General features: G+C 34.2%; 1 protein-coding gene across 1 annotated transcript in view; it reads left to right on the top strand.

Moving 5' to 3' along the window:
* LOC138319431 (dipeptidyl peptidase 3-like) overlaps positions 1–18,041 on the top strand; it is a 71,466-nt gene extending 53,425 nt beyond the window's left edge. The window contains exons 16-19 of the mRNA XM_069262590.1: positions 1,004–1,124; positions 3,555–3,734; positions 15,707–15,869; positions 17,622–18,041. Coding sequence (XP_069118691.1) covers positions 1,004–1,124; positions 3,555–3,734; positions 15,707–15,869; positions 17,622–17,755 — 598 coding nt within the window. The 3' untranslated portion in view covers positions 17,756–18,041. The remainder of the gene's footprint in view (positions 1–1,003; positions 1,125–3,554; positions 3,735–15,706; positions 15,870–17,621) is intronic.
* The last annotated feature ends 424 nt before the right edge of the window (positions 18,042–18,465 follow it).

The following is an 18,465-nucleotide window of genomic DNA, read 5'->3' as shown; positions in this document are numbered from 1 at the left end:
AATGATGTATTTTACTACTTTTTGTAATGATGTATTTTACTACTTTTTGTAATTATGTATTTTACTACTTTTTGTAATTTGTATTTTACTACTTTTTGTAATGATGTATTTTACTACTTTTTGTAATGATGTATTTTACTACTTTTTATATAATTATGTATTTTTTTACTACTTTTTGTAATGATGTATTTTTACTACTTTTTGTAATATATGTATTTTACTACTTTTTGTAATGATGTATTTTACTACTTTTTTGTAATGATGTATTTTACTACTTTTTGTAATGATGTATTTTACTACTTTTTGTAATTATGTATTTTACTACTTTAATATGTATTTTACTACTTTTTGTAATTATGTATTTTACTACTTTTTGTAATGATGTATTTTACTACTTTTTGTAATGATGTATTTTACTACTTTTTTTGTAATCATGAATTTTACTACTTGTTTGTTATCATATATTTTACTACTTTTTTGTTATCATGTATTTTATTACTTTTGTGTAATTATGTATTTTACTATTTTTTGTAATTGTATTTTACTACTTTTTGTTAATCATGTATTTTACTACTTTTTGTGTATCATGTATTTTACTACTTTTTGTAATTATGTATTTTACTACTTTTTGTAATATGTATTTTACTACTTTTGTAATGAACTACTTTTTGTAATTATGTATTTTAACTACTTTTTGATGTATAACTTATTTATTTTACCGTCACTTTTGTAATGATGTATTTTACTACTTTTTGTAATCATGATTTTATCTACTTTAACTGTTATCATGGTGCGGGCACTACTTTTTCGTTATCTCCATGTATTTTATACTTTTGTAATTATGTATTTACTATGTTAATTAATTCTATTTGTGTAATCATGACTATTTCATACTACAGGTTTTGTGAATCATATAAGTTTAGATTCTTGACTACAATTGTTATTATTTTCCTACAAACTTTTATATACATCAGGTGTACTGCATAACTTTTTTTACCGTCAGGATATTTGGCCATGAAGATGATGCTGCTGATGATGAGATCTACATTAACTGGCTTAACATGGTGCGGGCAGGACTACTGGCTCTCGAGTTCTACTCTCCAGAAACGGGGTCTTGGCGACAGGTTTGTACTTTATAGACAGGTCAGGTTTGTGACCTACAAACTTCTGGTTCATATACAGGTCAGGTTTGTGACCTACAAACTCCTGGTTCATATACAGGTCAGGTTTGTGACCTACAAACTTCTGGTTCATATACAGGTCAGGTTTGTGACCTACAAACTCCTGGTTCATATATACAGGTTGGTTTGTGACCTACAAACTTTGGTTCATATACAGGTCAGGTTTGTGACCTACAAACTTCTGGTTCATATACAGGTCAGGTTTGTGACCTACAAACTTCTGGTTCATATACAGGTCAGGTTTGTGACCTACAAACTCCTGGTTCATATACAGGTCAGATTGTGACCTACAAACTTCTGGTTCATATACAGGTCAGGTTTGTGACCTACAAACTTCTGGTTCATATACAGGTCAGGTTTGTGACCTACAAACTTCTGGTTCATATACAGGTCAGATTGTGACCTACAAACTTCTGGTTCATATACAGGTCAGGTTTGTGACCTACAAACTCCTGGTTCATATACAGGTCAGGTTTGTGACCTACAAACTTCTGGTTCATATACAGGTCAGGTTTGTGACCTACAAACTCCTGGTTCATATACAGGTCAGGTTTGTGACCTACAAACTTCTGGTTCATATACAGGTCAGGTTTGTGACCTACAAACTCCTGGTTCATATACAGGTCAGGTTTGTGACCTACAATCTTCTGGTTCATATACAGGTCAGGTTTGTGACCTACAAACTTCTGGTTCATATACAGGTCAGGTTTGTGACCTACAAACTTCTGGTTCATATACAGGTCAGGTTTGTGACCTACAAACTTCTGGTTCATATACAGGTCAGATTGTGACCTACAAACTTCTGGTTCATATACAGGTCAGGTTTGTGACCTACAAACTACTGGTTCATATACAGGTCAGGTTTGTGACCTACAAACTTCTGGTTCATTTACAGGTCAGGTTTGTGACCTACAAACTCCTGGTTCATATACAGGTCAGGTTTGTGACCTACAATCTTCTGGTTCATATACAGGTCAGGTTTGTGACCTACAAACTTTTGGTTCATATGCAGGTCAGATTGTGACCTACAAACTCCTGGTTCATATACAGGTCAGGTTTGTGACCTACAAACTTCTGGTTCATATACAGGTCAGGTTTGTGACCTACAAACTCCTGGTTCATATACAGGTCAGATTTGTGACCTACAAACTTCTGGTTCATATACAGGTCAGGTTTGTGACCTACAAACTCCTGGTTCATATACAGGTCAGATTGTGACCTACAAACTCCTGGTTCATATACAGGTCAGATTGTGACCTACAAACTTCTGGTTCATATACAGGTCAGGTTTGTGACCTACAAACTACTGGTTCATGTACAGGTCAGGTTTGTGACCTACAAACTTCTGGTTCATGTACAGGTCAGGTTTGTGACCTACAAACTCCTGGTTCATATATAGGTTAGATTGTGACCTACAAACTCCTGGTTCATATGCAGGTTAGATTGTGACCTACAAACTTCTGGTTCATATACAGGTCAGATTTGTGACCTACAAACTCCTGGTTCATATACAGGTCAGGTTTGTGACCTACAAACTCCTGGTTCATATATAGGTTAGATTGTGACCTACAAACTCCTGGTGCATATATAGGTTAGATTGTGACCTACAAACTTCTGGTTCATATACAGGTCAGGTTTGTGACCTACAAACTTCTGGTTCATATACAGGTCAGGTTTGTGACCTACAAACTTCTGGTTCATATACAGGTCAGGTTTGTGACCTACAAACTCCTGGTTCATATACAGGTCAGGTTTGTGACCTACAAACTTTTGGTTCATATACAGGTTAGATTGTGACCTACAAACTTCTTGTTCATATACAGGTCAGGTTTGTGACCTACAAACTCCTGGTTCATATACAGGTCAGGTTTGTGACCTCAGGGTTCACTGTAGTGTAGAGTCCAGCACTCCAAATAATTTTTGGAGGAGTGGGTAATTGTACTCACACTTTTGAGAATAAATTATACAACCATGGACTTTTGTTTTGACGCAAAACTCAAAGTACTGACGCGATCTGTCTCAAATTTTATACGTAGTATGTTTGAAAAGTTTGAAAAGATCCCTCTTTCCAATGTCAGACATAAATCATTCTTTGGTGAGCGCCAAGATCCCTCTGGTTTCTGGATGTAAGGGCTCATAATAATTGGTTTGCATAAAAACAAATATTGTATGGGTAATTTGTACATGTTCATACAATTTTTAGGGGTAATTGACAGATTTTCAATGGGTGTTTTACTCCTGTACACATCTTAAATGGAGCACTGGTATATAGATCCACATGCAGGCCCGTTTTAAGGACCTTGGGTTACTATTTATATTGTAGGCCCACATGGAGGCCCAGTTAGTGACCTTGGGTAACTCTTTATATTGTAGGCCCACATGCAGGCCCGGTTTGTGATCCTGAGGGTATTGTTGGAGGCGGGAAATGGTTTGGTGACAATTGAGTATTTCACAGCTGATGATGGCAGCGAGGATATGGTGCTCAGACTGGATCGTAGCAAGATTATCTCTGTCGGCAAGCCAGCTATTGGAAACTTCCTCAGAAAGCTACAGGTATGCAATCTACCACCAGTTTGTACAGACATTTAAGATGTAGAGTTTGTAGAGATAGTGTGATAGTCAGGTACATACACCCAAGTATATTACTTTGTATTTACCAAGTGTGTATGACTGTATATACCATGTGTGTATGACTGTATATACCAGGTGTGTATGACGGTATTTACCAGGTGTGTATGACTGTATTTACCAAGTGTGTATGACTGTATTTACCAAGTGTATATGACTGTATTTACCAGGTGTATATTACTGTATTTACCAAGTATGTATGACTGTATTTACCAGGTGTATATTACTGTATTTACCAGGTGTGTATGACTGTATTTACCAGGTGTATATTACTGTATTTACCAGGTGTATATTACTGTATTTACCAGGTGTATATTACTGTATTTACCAGGTGTGTATGACTGTATTTACCAGGTGTATTTTACTGTATTTACCAAGTGTGTATGACTGTATTTACCAGGTGTATATTACTGTATTTACCAGGTGTGTATGACTGTATTTACCAGGTGTATATGACTATATTTACCAGGTGTATATTACTGTATTTACCAGGTGTATATTACTGTATTTACCAGGTGTGTATGACTGTATTTACCAGGTGTATATGACTGTATTTGCCAAGTGTGTATGACTGTATTTACCAGGTGTATATTACTGTATTTACCAGGTGTGAATGACTGTATTTACCAGGTGTGAATGACTGTATTTACCAAGTGTGTATGACTGTATTTACCAGGTGTATATGACTGTATTTACCAGGTGTATATGACTGTATTTACCAGGTGTGTATGACGGTATTTACCAGGTGTGTATGACTGTATTTACCAAGTGTGTATGACTGTATTTACCAAGTGTGTATGACTGTATTTACCAGGTGTATATGACTGTATTTACCAAGTGTGTATGACTGTATTTACCAGGTGTATATGACTGTATTTACCAGGTGTATATGACTGTATTTACCAGGTGTGTATGACTGTATTTACCAGGTGTATATGACTGTATTTACCAGGTGTATATGACTGTATTTACCAGGTGTGTATGACTGTATTTACCAGGTGTATATGATTGTATTTACCAAGTGTATATGACTGTATTTACCAGGTGTGTATGACTGTATTTACCAGGTGTATATGACTGTATTTACCAGGTGTGTATGACTGTATTTACCAGGTGTGTATGACTGTATTTACCAAGTGTGTATGACTGTATTTACCAGGTGTATATGACTGTATTTACCAAGTGTATATGACTGTATTTACCAGGTGTATATGACTGTATTTACCAGATGTGTATGACTGTATTTACCAGGTGTATATGACTGTATATACCAAGTGTGTATGACTGTATTTACCAGGTGTATATGACTGTATTTACCAAGTGTATATAACTGTATTTACCAGGTGTGTATGACTGTATTTACCAGGTGTATATGACTGTATTTACCAAGTGTGTATGACTGTATTTACCAGATGTGTATGAATGTATTTACCAGGTGTATATGACTGTATTTACCAGGTGTATATGACTGTATTTACCAGGTGTATATGACTGTATTTACCAGGTGTATATGACTGTATTTACCAGGTGTATATGACTGTATTTACCAAGTGTATATGACTGTATTTACCAGGTGTGTATGACTGTATTTACCAGGTGTATATGGCTGTATTTACCAGGTGTGTATGACTGTATATACCAGGTGTATATTACTGTATTTACCAGGTGTGTATGACTGTATTTACCAGGTGTATATGACTGTATTTACCAGGTGTATATGACTGTATTTACCAAGTGTATATGACTGTATATACCAGGTGTGTAAGACGGTATTTACCAGCTAGGTGTGTATAACTGTATTTACCAAGTGTGTATGACTGTATTTACCAGGTGTATATGACTGTATTTACCAAGTGTATATGACTGTATTTACCAAGTGTGTATGACTGTATTTACCAGGTGTATATGACTGTATTTACCAGGTGTATATGACTGTATTTACCAAGTGTGTATGACTGTATTTACCAGGTGTGTATGACTGTATTTACCAGGTGTATATGACTGTATTTACCAAGTGTATATGACTGTATTTACCAAATGTGTATGACTATATTTACCAGGTGTATATGACTGTATTTACCAGGTGTATAAGACTGTATTTACCAGGTGTATATGACTGTATTTACCAAGTGTGTATGACTGTATTTACCAGGTGTATATGACTGTATTTACCATGTGTATATGACTGTATTTACCAAGTGTGTATGACTGTATTTACCAAGTGTATATGACTGTATTTACCTAGTGTATATGACTGTATTTACCAGATGTATAACTGTATATACCAGGTGTATATGACTGTATTTACGAGGTGTATATTACTGTATTTACCAGGTGTATATGACTGTATTTACCAGGTGTATATGACTGTATTTACCAGGTGTATATGACTGTATTTACCAAGTGTGTATGACTGTATTTACCAGGTGTACATGACTGTATTTACCAGGTGTGTATGACTGTATTTACCAAGTGTGTATGACTGTATTTACCAGGTGTATATGACTGTATTTACCAAGTGTATATGACTGTATTTACCAAATGTGTATGACTATATTTACCAGGTGTATATGACTGTATTTACCAGGTGTATATGACTGTATTTACCAGGTGTATATGACTGTATTTACCAAGTGTGTATGACTGTATTTACCAGGTGTATATGACTGTATTTACCATGTGTATATGACTGTATTTACCAAGTGTGTATGACTGTATTTACCAAGTGTATATGACTGTATTTACCTAGTGTATATGACTGTATTTACCAGGTGTATAACTGTATATACCAGGTGTATATGACTGTATTTACGTGGTGTATATTACTGTATTTACCAGGTGTATATGACTGTATTTACCAGGTGTATATGACTGTATTTACCAGGTGTATATGACTGTATTTACCAAGTGTGTATGACTGTATTTACCAAGTGTATATGACTGTATTTACCAGGTGTATATGACTGTATTTACCAGGTGTATATGACTGTATTTACCAAGTGTGTATGACTGTATTTACCAAGTGTGTATGACTGTATTTACCAGGTGTATATGACTGTATTTACCAGGTGTATATGACTGTATATACCAGGTGTATATGACTGTATTTACGAGGTGTATATTACTGTATTTACCAGGTGTATATGACTGTATTTACCAGGTGTATATGACTGTATTTACCAGGTGTATATGACTGTATTTACCAAGTGTGTATGACTGTATTTACCAGGTGTATATGACTGTATTTACCAGGTGTGTATGACTGTATATACCAGGTGTATATGACTGTATTTACCAGGTGTATATGACTGTATTTACCAGGTGTGTATGACTGTATTTACCAAGTGTGTATGACTGTATATACCAGGTGTATATGACTGTATTTACCAGGTGTGTATGACTGTATTTACCAGGTGTATATGACTGTATTTACCAGGTGTGTATGACTGTATTTACCAAGTATGTATGACGGTATTTACCAAGTGTATATGACTGTATTTACCAAGTGTATATGACTGTATTTACCAGGTGTATATGACTGTATTTACCAGGTGTGTATGACTGTATTTACCAAGTATGTATGACTGTATTTACCAGGTGTGTATGACTGTATTTACCAGGTGTATATGACTGTATTTACCAGGTGTGTATGACTGTATTTACCAGGTGTATTTTAACGTATTTACCAGGTGTATATGACTGTATTTACCAAGTGTGTATGACTGTATTTACCAAGTGTATATGACTGTATTTACCTAGTGTATATGACTGTATTTACCAGGTGTGTATGACTGTATATACCAGGTGTGTATGACTGTATTTACCAAGTGTATATGACTGTATTTACCAGGTGTATATGACTGTATTTACCAGGTGTATATGACTGTATTTACCAAGTATGTATGACGGTATTTACCAAGTGTGTATGACTGTATTTACCAAGTGTATATGACTGTATTTACCAGCTAGGTGTGTATAACTGTATTTACCAAGTGTGTATAGGAGAGTTATCGAACCTGACTACGGTATGGAACGATTATTTGAGCTCCGAAGAATATTCTGGATTGTGATAGAATTACCGCATATTTTGATGCAAGATTTGAAGTGCTGTTTAGGAAGCATATCTACAAAAGGCCGAGAGGTTTGATAGAAATCAACAGCGTTGAATATTTGAGATATTTGATTGAAAATGAACAGTGAACAGGTAAGAGCTAATCAAGCGGAACGGGTAGGTTACACTATGGACAGTGGTGTGTCAGATTTACCTGAGTCCGTGCGTGAGTTCCTCGAGACAGGTGAGTGGGAGCTTACGCCAAAACAAAGATCGAACATAAATGAGATGGTGAGTAACAAAAACAATGAACATACTTTGTCTGAATCTGTTTCTAAACAAAATGATATCACAAATACTGTGTACCCTGTTGGATACGGGAAAGCTAAACCCGTGTTCCTTAGTGAGCAGGAGGTCTTTGGGTTACGACATGTTGAAAAAAATATGTGGTTGAAACATGAAGAACTTTATATCTCTCTTGGAAACGTCGTATCTCCTGATCATATCAGTGGAATACAGCGAACGGGGAGATTTTGGAGGTTATATGTCGATAATATGTCTGACAGAACAAAACTTTTAACTGATGGGGTTGTAGTTCGAGGGAAAGAGATTATGTTATTACCAGAGAATCCTAACAGTCCCAAATATGATATTGAAACGACCACAAAATTACGCGTTTCAAGCGTCCCGTTGTCCGCTGACGACGGTCAAATACGCCGTGCTCTAACGCTCAAAAACTGTAAAATCCTCGACTTGTACCGCGAAAAGCTAAGGGTGAATAATAAACTGACAAACTGTGACACTGGTGACAGAATAGTGATTGTCGAAAAGTTGACCACTCATCTACCTAAATTTATCAAAGTTGGTAAGTACAATGCCGGACTCTGGTACTATGGCCAACCCAAAGATATGTACAACACAACCTCTGAAACTAAAAAAACAATTTGTGTAAAATGTAAAGAAGAGGGTCATTCCTCTTTTGAGTGTAAAAAGGGATGGGTCTGCAACTTCTGTCATGAAGTCGGACACCGACAGAACGAATGTGTAAATGATGGTCTTGCTACATCATCTGACAGCCAGGATGAGGAAGACGCATACATTGACAGTGACGTTGTGGAAAAGAAGAAAACAAAGCGCAAAGAAAAGCAGAAAAAGGACACCACACCAACACCATGTAAGGAGACAAATACAACAGATAGGAAAGACGGAAAAGGTACCGTTGGACCCATGGAACGTTTCCTTAAGTCAGCGGTACAGCAAAAGGACCAGACGCCAAATAGGGCAAGGGATAGAAGTAAATCTAAACATCGATCCCCACCTACACCTACTGAAGGGAAAGACAACAAGAAAACGAAAAAATAATGATATAAAATGAAACTTTTGCTATGAATGTACTACATGTACTGACATTAAATGTACAGGGACTACGTAACAAAGAAAAACGATTTAGACTATACGAATGGTTAAAACATCAAAATTTTGGAGTAGCTTTTTTACAAGAGACACATTTCTCTGACGATTTGTTTAAACAAATCAACAGTGAAATACAAGATTTCGCAAAGATTTTTCATAGTCTTGGGAAAACAAATAGTAGAGGAGTATGTATTATGATTAGTAAAAAATCACCAATATCTATAATAGACAGTAAGTCAGATAATGAAGGTAGATATGTCATGCTCAATTTAGAACTAGAAGACAATTTCTATACTTTATTAAATCTGTACGCTCCAAATGATGAAAAGAATAGAAATGTATTTTTTAAAAAACTTAACAACGAACTTAATGCTTTTAAACAAGGTATGATAATTGCAGGTGGAGACTTTAATGAAACAAATGATAAAACTGATAGAATATCAAAAAATCAGAACAGGGTGTTTAGAAACACGTACGGATTTAAGCTCTTAGCTAAACATAACAGCTTAATTGACATATGGAGGATACGTAACACTCATAAAAAACAATTTACATGGAGAAGAAAATATGTTGGAGAAGCTAGTAGGCTCGATTTCTTTCTGATCGAAAATTGTATAAATGATATTAAAAGTTGTGATATCAGACCGGCACAAATACAACATACAGATCATATGGCAGTGTCCTTAAAAATTCAATACAATAGTTCAAAGGGTAAGGGACGTGGAATTTGGAAACTTAATAACAGTTATCTAGAAAATGATGAATATATAGATCTTATCAACAAAGTTATCGATGATGTTGTAAAAGGCAATGAAAATTTGAATCCTTCTGATTTATGGGATTACTGTAAAGTTATGATTAAATATAAAACTGTTGAATTTTGTAAAGAAAAAAGCAAGAAAAAGAAAGACGATATAACTTGCTTGGAAAACGCATTGGTTGTGGAAAATATTAATTTCGATGAGAATCCCTGTAACGAAACACAAGATAATATAAATGAGCTTCAAAATCAGTTAAACGTTCTCTACCAAGAACGAGCTAAAGGGGCCCAAATAAGAGCACGAGTAGATTGGGTAGAAAATGGAGAGAAAAATACTAAGTATTTTTTGGGTATGGAAAAAAATAGACAAGTGAAAAATACGATTACACAATTAAGAACTGATGATGGGGGGAAATTGAAAAAGATCCGGAAAAAATCCTTACTGGAATTGAAGATTTTTACTCAAACTTATACAAATCGAATAATCCTGATAAAGACAAAGTAAATGCTTATATTAAAAATTGTAAAGTGAATTACATACTTAATGAAGAAGAGAAAATGTGTTGTGAGGGAAAATTAACAATGAAGGAATGTGAAAATGCCGTAATCAATATGAAATCAAATAAAAGTCCAGGCAGTGATGGATTAACAGCCGAATTCTACAAAAAGTTTTGGAAAAAAATTGGTGAAATTGTAATAGGATCCTTGAATAATTGTTATAGAAGAGGTGAGCTAAGTAGCTCACAAAAAAGAGGAATTGTCTCACTTATATATAAGAAAAATGACCCCTTAAATTTACGTAACTGGAGACCGATTTCTCTTTTGAATACAGATTATAAGATAGCTGCCTATGTTTTGGCATCTCGAATTAAACCTCTTATGTCAAAAATTATCAGTACTGACCAAAATGGGTACATAAAGAACAGGTTCATTGGGTATAATATCAGATTAATTCAAGATGTAATTGACTTTTCGGAAAAAAATAACTATGATGCTTGTATTTTATTCTTAGATTTTTCTAAGGCCTTTGATACGATTGAGTGGGAATTCATGTTCAAAAGTTTAAAAAAATTTGGTTTCGGAGTATCTTTTATTAATTGGGTGAAAACATTATATAACTATATTAGGGGAAGTGTGAAAAACAATAATTGGTTAACCGGAAGTTACAAGATATCTCGTGGTATAAGGCAAGGTTGTCCTTTGTCTTGTCTATTATTTGTGATATCTGCAGAGCTTCTAGCCTGTAAAATACGAAATGAAAAAGATTTGCACGGCATCAAAATAAATAAAAAGATGATAAAGGTATCTCAATTAGCAGATGACACAACATTGTTTATGAAATATAATGACATTGAAAAGGCGTTGAAGTTGGTGGAGGAGTTCGGCGATGTGTCAGGTTTGAAATTAAACAAGGACAAAACAGAAGGGATATTTGTTGGGAGAAACAAGAATAAAGATGAAGGTCATGCGGGTATTAAATGGGTCACAATGGTTAAATCTCTTGGGGTTTATTTTGGCAGAAATAACAAGGCGTGTTCAAATTTGTGTTGGAAAGAAAAAATAATGAGTATAGACCTTCTACTAAAGAATTGGAAAAAAAGAAAACTCACTTTACTTGGCAAATCTATTATCATACAAAGTTTGATGATACCTAAGATAACTTTCCTTGTAAATACGATTGGGATTGATAGTAATACAATAACATCTCTAGAAAAAATGATATATCAATTCATATGGGAGGGAAAACCCGATAAGGTTAAGCGAAATATAATGATTGGCGATTTTGAAAAGGGTGGGCTTAATGTAAGAGATATTGAATGCCACGTTAATGTTTTACGTATATCATGGATAAAACGTTTTTTAGGTAAAGATGATGCTAATTGGAAACTTATTCCTCGTTTGTATTTTGATAGAGTTGGGGAGAATGATTTACTTTTCAAAATGAACACTGGATCCATTAAGCTTTTGCCAAAACAACATTGCATTACTGATTTTTATTTGGATCTGCTTATTGCTTGGTATAAAACACAATCCGATACAAAAGTTAAAAAAAACTTCAGAGAAATCAAACAGCAAGTAATATGGGGTAATAAGTATATAACCTTAAATGGCAAAGCTTTATATTTTAAAAATTGGTGTGATTCCGGTTTAATTTATATAAATGATATAATTGGAAAGAACGGAAGTATCGATGAAAATCTTATATAACAGAAATTAAAAAGAAAAAGAAACTGGATCCCGGAACTATCAATTATTAAGCGTGCCATACCTAGAATTTGGTTGCAGGAGCTAAATACAGAAAAATCTAAGTCAGTAGTTCAAATCTTATGGAAAGACGTTTGCCTATATAATTCTATTAAACACTGTGTAATATCTTTAACAAAAATAAATAACCGTCACATTTATGATATATTAAGACGAAAAAAAGGTGTTTTTAGTCGTAATCTTACTATATGGAAAGATATGTTAAATATTGTAGAAGAGACTTACTATTTACCTAACCTATTTCGTTTTGTTTTTAAAGTAATACTTGAAAATGATGAAAAAATATTTTCGTTGGAAATTATTTCATAACATTGTTCCTAATGGTGTCTTATTAAAAAAGATGGCGCATTAAAGAGTGCGAAAACTGTCATATTTGCAATATAAGGGATGACTACAATCATTATTTTATCGAGTGTTGTTGTGTAGATCCACTTTGGCACCATATAAAACAATCGATGAATAAACTTGGATACACCATTGACTTAAAAAAAATTGAAATATTTAGTTTTGGGTTATAAAATGGCTTATGATGCTTATTATGTATTAACATTCTTTTATCATTGATTGGCTTCGTAATATACAAATGGTATCATCTCAGTGAATCAAGAACGAAACACGTAGATATACTTCAATTATTTAGGTATGAATTGAAAAGGAAATTTAACTTTAAATTTTACCAAGATATGTCACTATTACATAACTTTCTGTAAGATATGCAATATTTAGCAAATAAGATATCTGCTGATATCTATTGAATTGAATATAGAAAAGCCTGATCAATTGTACCGATTGTCAAATCGATGTGGCAAGAGTTGATACGACCAACACTGAAATTTGACTATCGGTAGGATTGATCAGACTGTTAGTGAAATTATTGTTTGTAACGTATAAAATACTTATAAGGAAACTATTTTTTAAATTAGTGAAATAATTTGTACTATACACAATATGTATAAAAATGGATGAAAAAATGAAAGATATTTTTGCAATATACTGAATACTGTATGAGAACGCAAAAAAAAAAGATATTTAAATGTAATGAAATGTAAAAAAAAAAAAAATAAATATAAAACCACTATGATGAAATGAGAATATAAAACAATGAGCAAATGCAAAATCATCAGATGGTAAGTATACAAGATGTTAAAAAAAAAAAAAAAAAAAAAAAAAAAAGAAGATAACGGTACTACTTGATATGATTGAATGAATTGTTGGATGATGTATGGATCTGTGTCCGCTTGCGTGGCGCGTGTTTTGTACGTAGATATATATGTTAGTATGTATGTGTGTGTGTATGTATGTACAATGTATGTATGTATGTATGTACATATGTATGTATGTATGTATGTATGTATGTATGTATGTATGTATGTATGTGTGTGTGTGTGTGTGTGTGTGTGTGTGTGTGTGTGTGTGTGTGTGTGTGTGTGTGTGTGTGTGTGTGTGTGTGTGTGGGGTGCGTATGTTTGTTTGTATGTATGTATGTGTGTATGTATGTATGTAAGGGTGTATGTATGTGTGTGTGTGGATTGTGTGTGTGTGTGTGTGTGTGTATGAGGGTGCGCATGTTTTGTTTGTATGTATGTATCTATGTAAGGGTGTATGTATATGAGTGTATGTATTTGGTTGTGTGGTTTTTTTTGTTTTTTTTTTAAGTATGTTTTGTGTTAGAATGAAGAGATATATTGAGAAAACAACAGTAAGTTAGAAAAAAAATGTGTATGACTGTATTTACCAGGTGTATATGACTGTATTTACCAGGTGTATATGACTGTATTTACCAGGTGTGTATGACTGTATTTACCAGGTGTATATGACTGTATTTACCAGGTGTGTATGACTGTATTTACCAGGTGTATATGACTGTATTTACCAGGTGTATATGACTGTATTTACCAGGTGTGTATGACTGTATTTACCAAGTATGTATGACTGTATTTACCAGGTGTATATGACTGTATTTACCAAGTATGTAATACTGTATTTACCAGGTGTATATGACTGTATTTACCAGGTGTGTATGACTGTATTTACCAGGTGTGTATGACTGTATTTACCAAGTGTGTATGACTGTATTTACCAGGTGTATATGACTGTATTTACCAAGTGTATATGACTGTATTTACCAGGTGTATATGACTGTATTTACCAGGTGTATATGACTGTATTTACCAGGTGTGTATGACTGTATTTACCAGGTGTATATGACTGTATTTACCAGGTGTATATGACTGTATTTACCAGGTGTATATGACTGTATTTACCAAGTGTATATGACTGTATATACCAGGTGTATATGACTGTATTTACCAGGTGTGTATGACTGTATTTACCAAGTGTGTATGACTGTATATACCAGGTGTATATGACTGTATTTACCAGGTGTGTATGACTGTATTTACCAAGTGTGTATGACTGTATTTACCAGGTGTGTATGACTGTATATACCAAGTGTATATGACTGTATTTACCAAGTGTGTATGACTGTATTTACCAGGTGTATATGACTGTATTTACCAATTGTATATGACTGTATTTACCAGGTGTATATAACTGTATTTACCAGGTGTATATGACTGTATTAACCAGGTGTATATGACTGTATTTACCAGGTGTATATGACTGTATATACCAGGTGTGTAAGACGGTATTTACCAGCTAGGTGTGTATAACTGTATTTACCAAGTGTGTATGACTGTATTTACCAGGTGTGTATGACTGTATTTACCAAGTGTGTATGACTGTATTTACCAAGTGTGTATGACTGTATTTACCAAGTGTATATGACTGTATTTACCAAGTGTGTATGACTGTATTTACCAGGTATATATGACTGTATTTACCAGGTGTATATGACTGTATTTACCAGGTGTATATAACTGTATTTACCAAGTGTATATGACTGTATTTACCAGGTGTATATGACTTTGTATTTACCAGGTGTATATGACTGTATTTACCAGGTGTATATGACTGTATTTACCAAGTGTGTATGACTTTGTATTTACCAAGTGTGTATGACTTTGTATTTACCAGGTGTTTATGACTGTATTTACCAGGTGTGTATTACTGTATTTACCAGGTGTGTATGACTGTATTTACCAGGTGTGTATGACTGTATTTACCAGGTGTATATGACTGTATTTACCAGGTGTATATGACTGTATTTACCAAGTGTGTATGACTGTATTTACCAGGTGTATATGACTGTATTTACCAGGTGTGTATGACTGTATTTACCAGGTGTGTATGACTGTATTTACCAAGTATGTATGACGGTATTTACCAAGTGTATATGACTGTATTTACCAGGTGTATATGACTGTATTTACCAAGTGTATATGACTGTATTTACCAAGTGTGTATGACTTTGTATTTACCAAGTGTGTATGACTTTGTATTTACCAGGTGTACAAGTCCACAGGTAATGTTGAGGAAGGAAAGGCCCTATACGATCACTACTCTGATGTACATGATAACGAGGAACCACACTTCTTGACTAGACGAGCTACAGTTCTCGCCAGAAAACAACCCAGGAAAATGTTTGTTCAGCATAATACTGTTGTGAATGGTAAGGATCACTTTAGTCGTTAATATCATTTTGATTACAATGTTCTTTGTTGAGGAAACTTTTGTTGATCATCCAAAAAGTATTTGCTTGTATAAACTGTTGCAGACAGTTATATAAAGTTCGACATTTACCACTCAATTGATAAAGTTTGACATTTTACCACTTACACAGTTGATAAAGTTTGACATTTTACCACTCACACAGTTGATAAAGTTAGTGTTTTACCACTCACACAGTTGATAAAGTTTGACATATAACCACTCACACAGTTGATAAAGTTTGACATATTACCACTGGCACAGTTGATAAAGTTTGACATATTACCACTCACACAGTTGATAAAGTTTGACATATTACCACTGGCACAGTTGATACAGTTTGACATTTACCACTCACACAGTTTTATAAAGTTTGACATTTAACCACTGACACAGTTGATAAAGTTTGTGTTTTACCACTCACACAGTTGATAAATTTAGACATATTACCACTGACACAGTTGATAAAGTTAGACATATTACCACTGACACAGTTGATAAAGTTTTTGTTTTACCACTCACACAGTTGATAAAGATATACATTTTACCACTGGCACAATTGATAAAGTTTGACATTTTACCACTCACACAGTTGATAAAGTAAGACATTTTACCACTGACACAGTTGATAAAGTTAGTCGTTTGTACCACTGACAGAGTTGATAAAGTAAGACATTTTACCACTGGCACAGTTGATACAGTTTGACATTTACCACTCACACAGTTTTATAAAGTTTGACATTTAACCACTGACACAGTTGATAAAGTTTGTGTTTTACCACTCACACAGTTGATAAATTTAGACATATTACCACTGACACAGTTGATAAAGTTAGACATATTACCACTGACACAGTTGATAAAGTTTTTGTTTTACCACTCACACAGTTGATAAAGATATACATTTTACCACTAGCACAATTGATAAAGTTTGACATTTTACCACTCACACAGTTGATAAAGTTTGTCGTTTTACCACTGACACAGTTGATAAAGTTAGTCGTTTTTACCACTGACAGAGTTGATAAAGTAAGACATTTTACCACTGACACAGTTGATAAAGTTTGTCGTTTTACCACTGACACAGTTGATAAAGTGTGTCGTTTTACCACTGACACAGTTGATAAAGTTTGTCGTTTTACCACTTACACAGTTGATAAAGTTAGACATTTTACCACTGACACAGTTGATAAACTTTGTTTTTTTACCACTGACACAGTTGATAAAGTTAGACATTTTACCACTGACACAGTTAATAAAGTTTCTCCTTTTACCACTGACACAGTTGACAAAGTTTGTCGTTTTACCACTGACACAGTTAATAGAGTTTCTCCTTTTACCACTGACACAGTTAATAGAGTTTCTCCTTTTACCACTGACACAGTTGATAAAGTTTGTCGTTTTACCACTGACACAGTTAATAGAGTTTGTCGTTTTACCACTGACACAGTTAATAGAGTTTCTCCTTTTACCACTGACACAGTTAATAGAGTTTCTCCTTTTACCACTGACACAGTTAATAGAGTTTCTCCTTTTACCACTGACACAGTTGATAAAGTTTGTCGTTTTACCACTGACACAGTTAATAGAGTTTGTCGTTTTACCACTGACACAGTTAATAGAGTTTCTCCTTTTACCACTGACACAGTTAATAGAGTTTCTCCTTTTACCACTGACACAGTTAATAGAGTTTCTCCTTTTACCACTGACACAGGTTCTACTGTTGATCTGAAGCACTATCAATCCAATGCTGCTGGTCTCATCCAGTCCTTCACTGAGCGTTTCCCATCCACAGACATTGATAACATTGTACAGGGCCTGTGGGAGAAAGAGAAACCCTATTTCTGAGGACAATGATGGAGAGTAAGGAGAGAGACCGAGTTTCCTGAGGACAGTGATACATTACTTAAAGCTCAAGTGTTTAAGGACAGACAAGGTTTTCCTGGCGACTGTTAATACCTTAACCCTCTGCTAGCAGGGCACAGATGGTAAAACAGTTGGGATAGCTATATAATAAACTGTTATACAAGCCGTCCCATAGGTAGTTTTACACTTTTAATGTTTAATTGTTTACTTCAGAATTAAGGGGATTTGAGCTAGAGAAAGCCAGTATTAAACAGAATTACAAATCTAATTTGATAGTCAGAGCTGTGGTAAACATGGTTAGGTGCTCTCTCCATGTGGAACTCAACTTTCTCTGTGTTCTGTGGGACTGTGATATAAAATTGTTCCCATCAACAGGCGTTGTGGTAAAGAACTATGGTAAACAATACCAACCAGGCAGATTCTGTCCTGTTAGGACTGCTGTTTATTTGTTTAGTTCGATATGAACCAGTCAACAAAGGTTCAAATATTAATGACCTGTCTCTTTATAAAAAGATTGGACCAATGAATTTCATGTCCTTATATTTATATTGTACCTCTGTGCTTTTTGGTTTTTTTTAACATTTTCATAAAATATTTAATTTTCTAAAGACTATATTTCTTATAACAGATATTTATACAATTTGATTATTGAAATATGAATTGTTAGATATCAGCCTACATTTTTATTTACT

The sequence above is a fragment of the Argopecten irradians genome, chromosome 3 (assembly GCF_041381155.1).
Source record: "Argopecten irradians isolate NY chromosome 3, Ai_NY, whole genome shotgun sequence".
Classification (NCBI taxonomy): Eukaryota; Metazoa; Mollusca; class Bivalvia; order Pectinida; family Pectinidae; genus Argopecten; species Argopecten irradians.
Note: the sequence above shows the minus strand (reverse complement) of the source record. Positions and strands in the feature narration are given on the sequence as shown.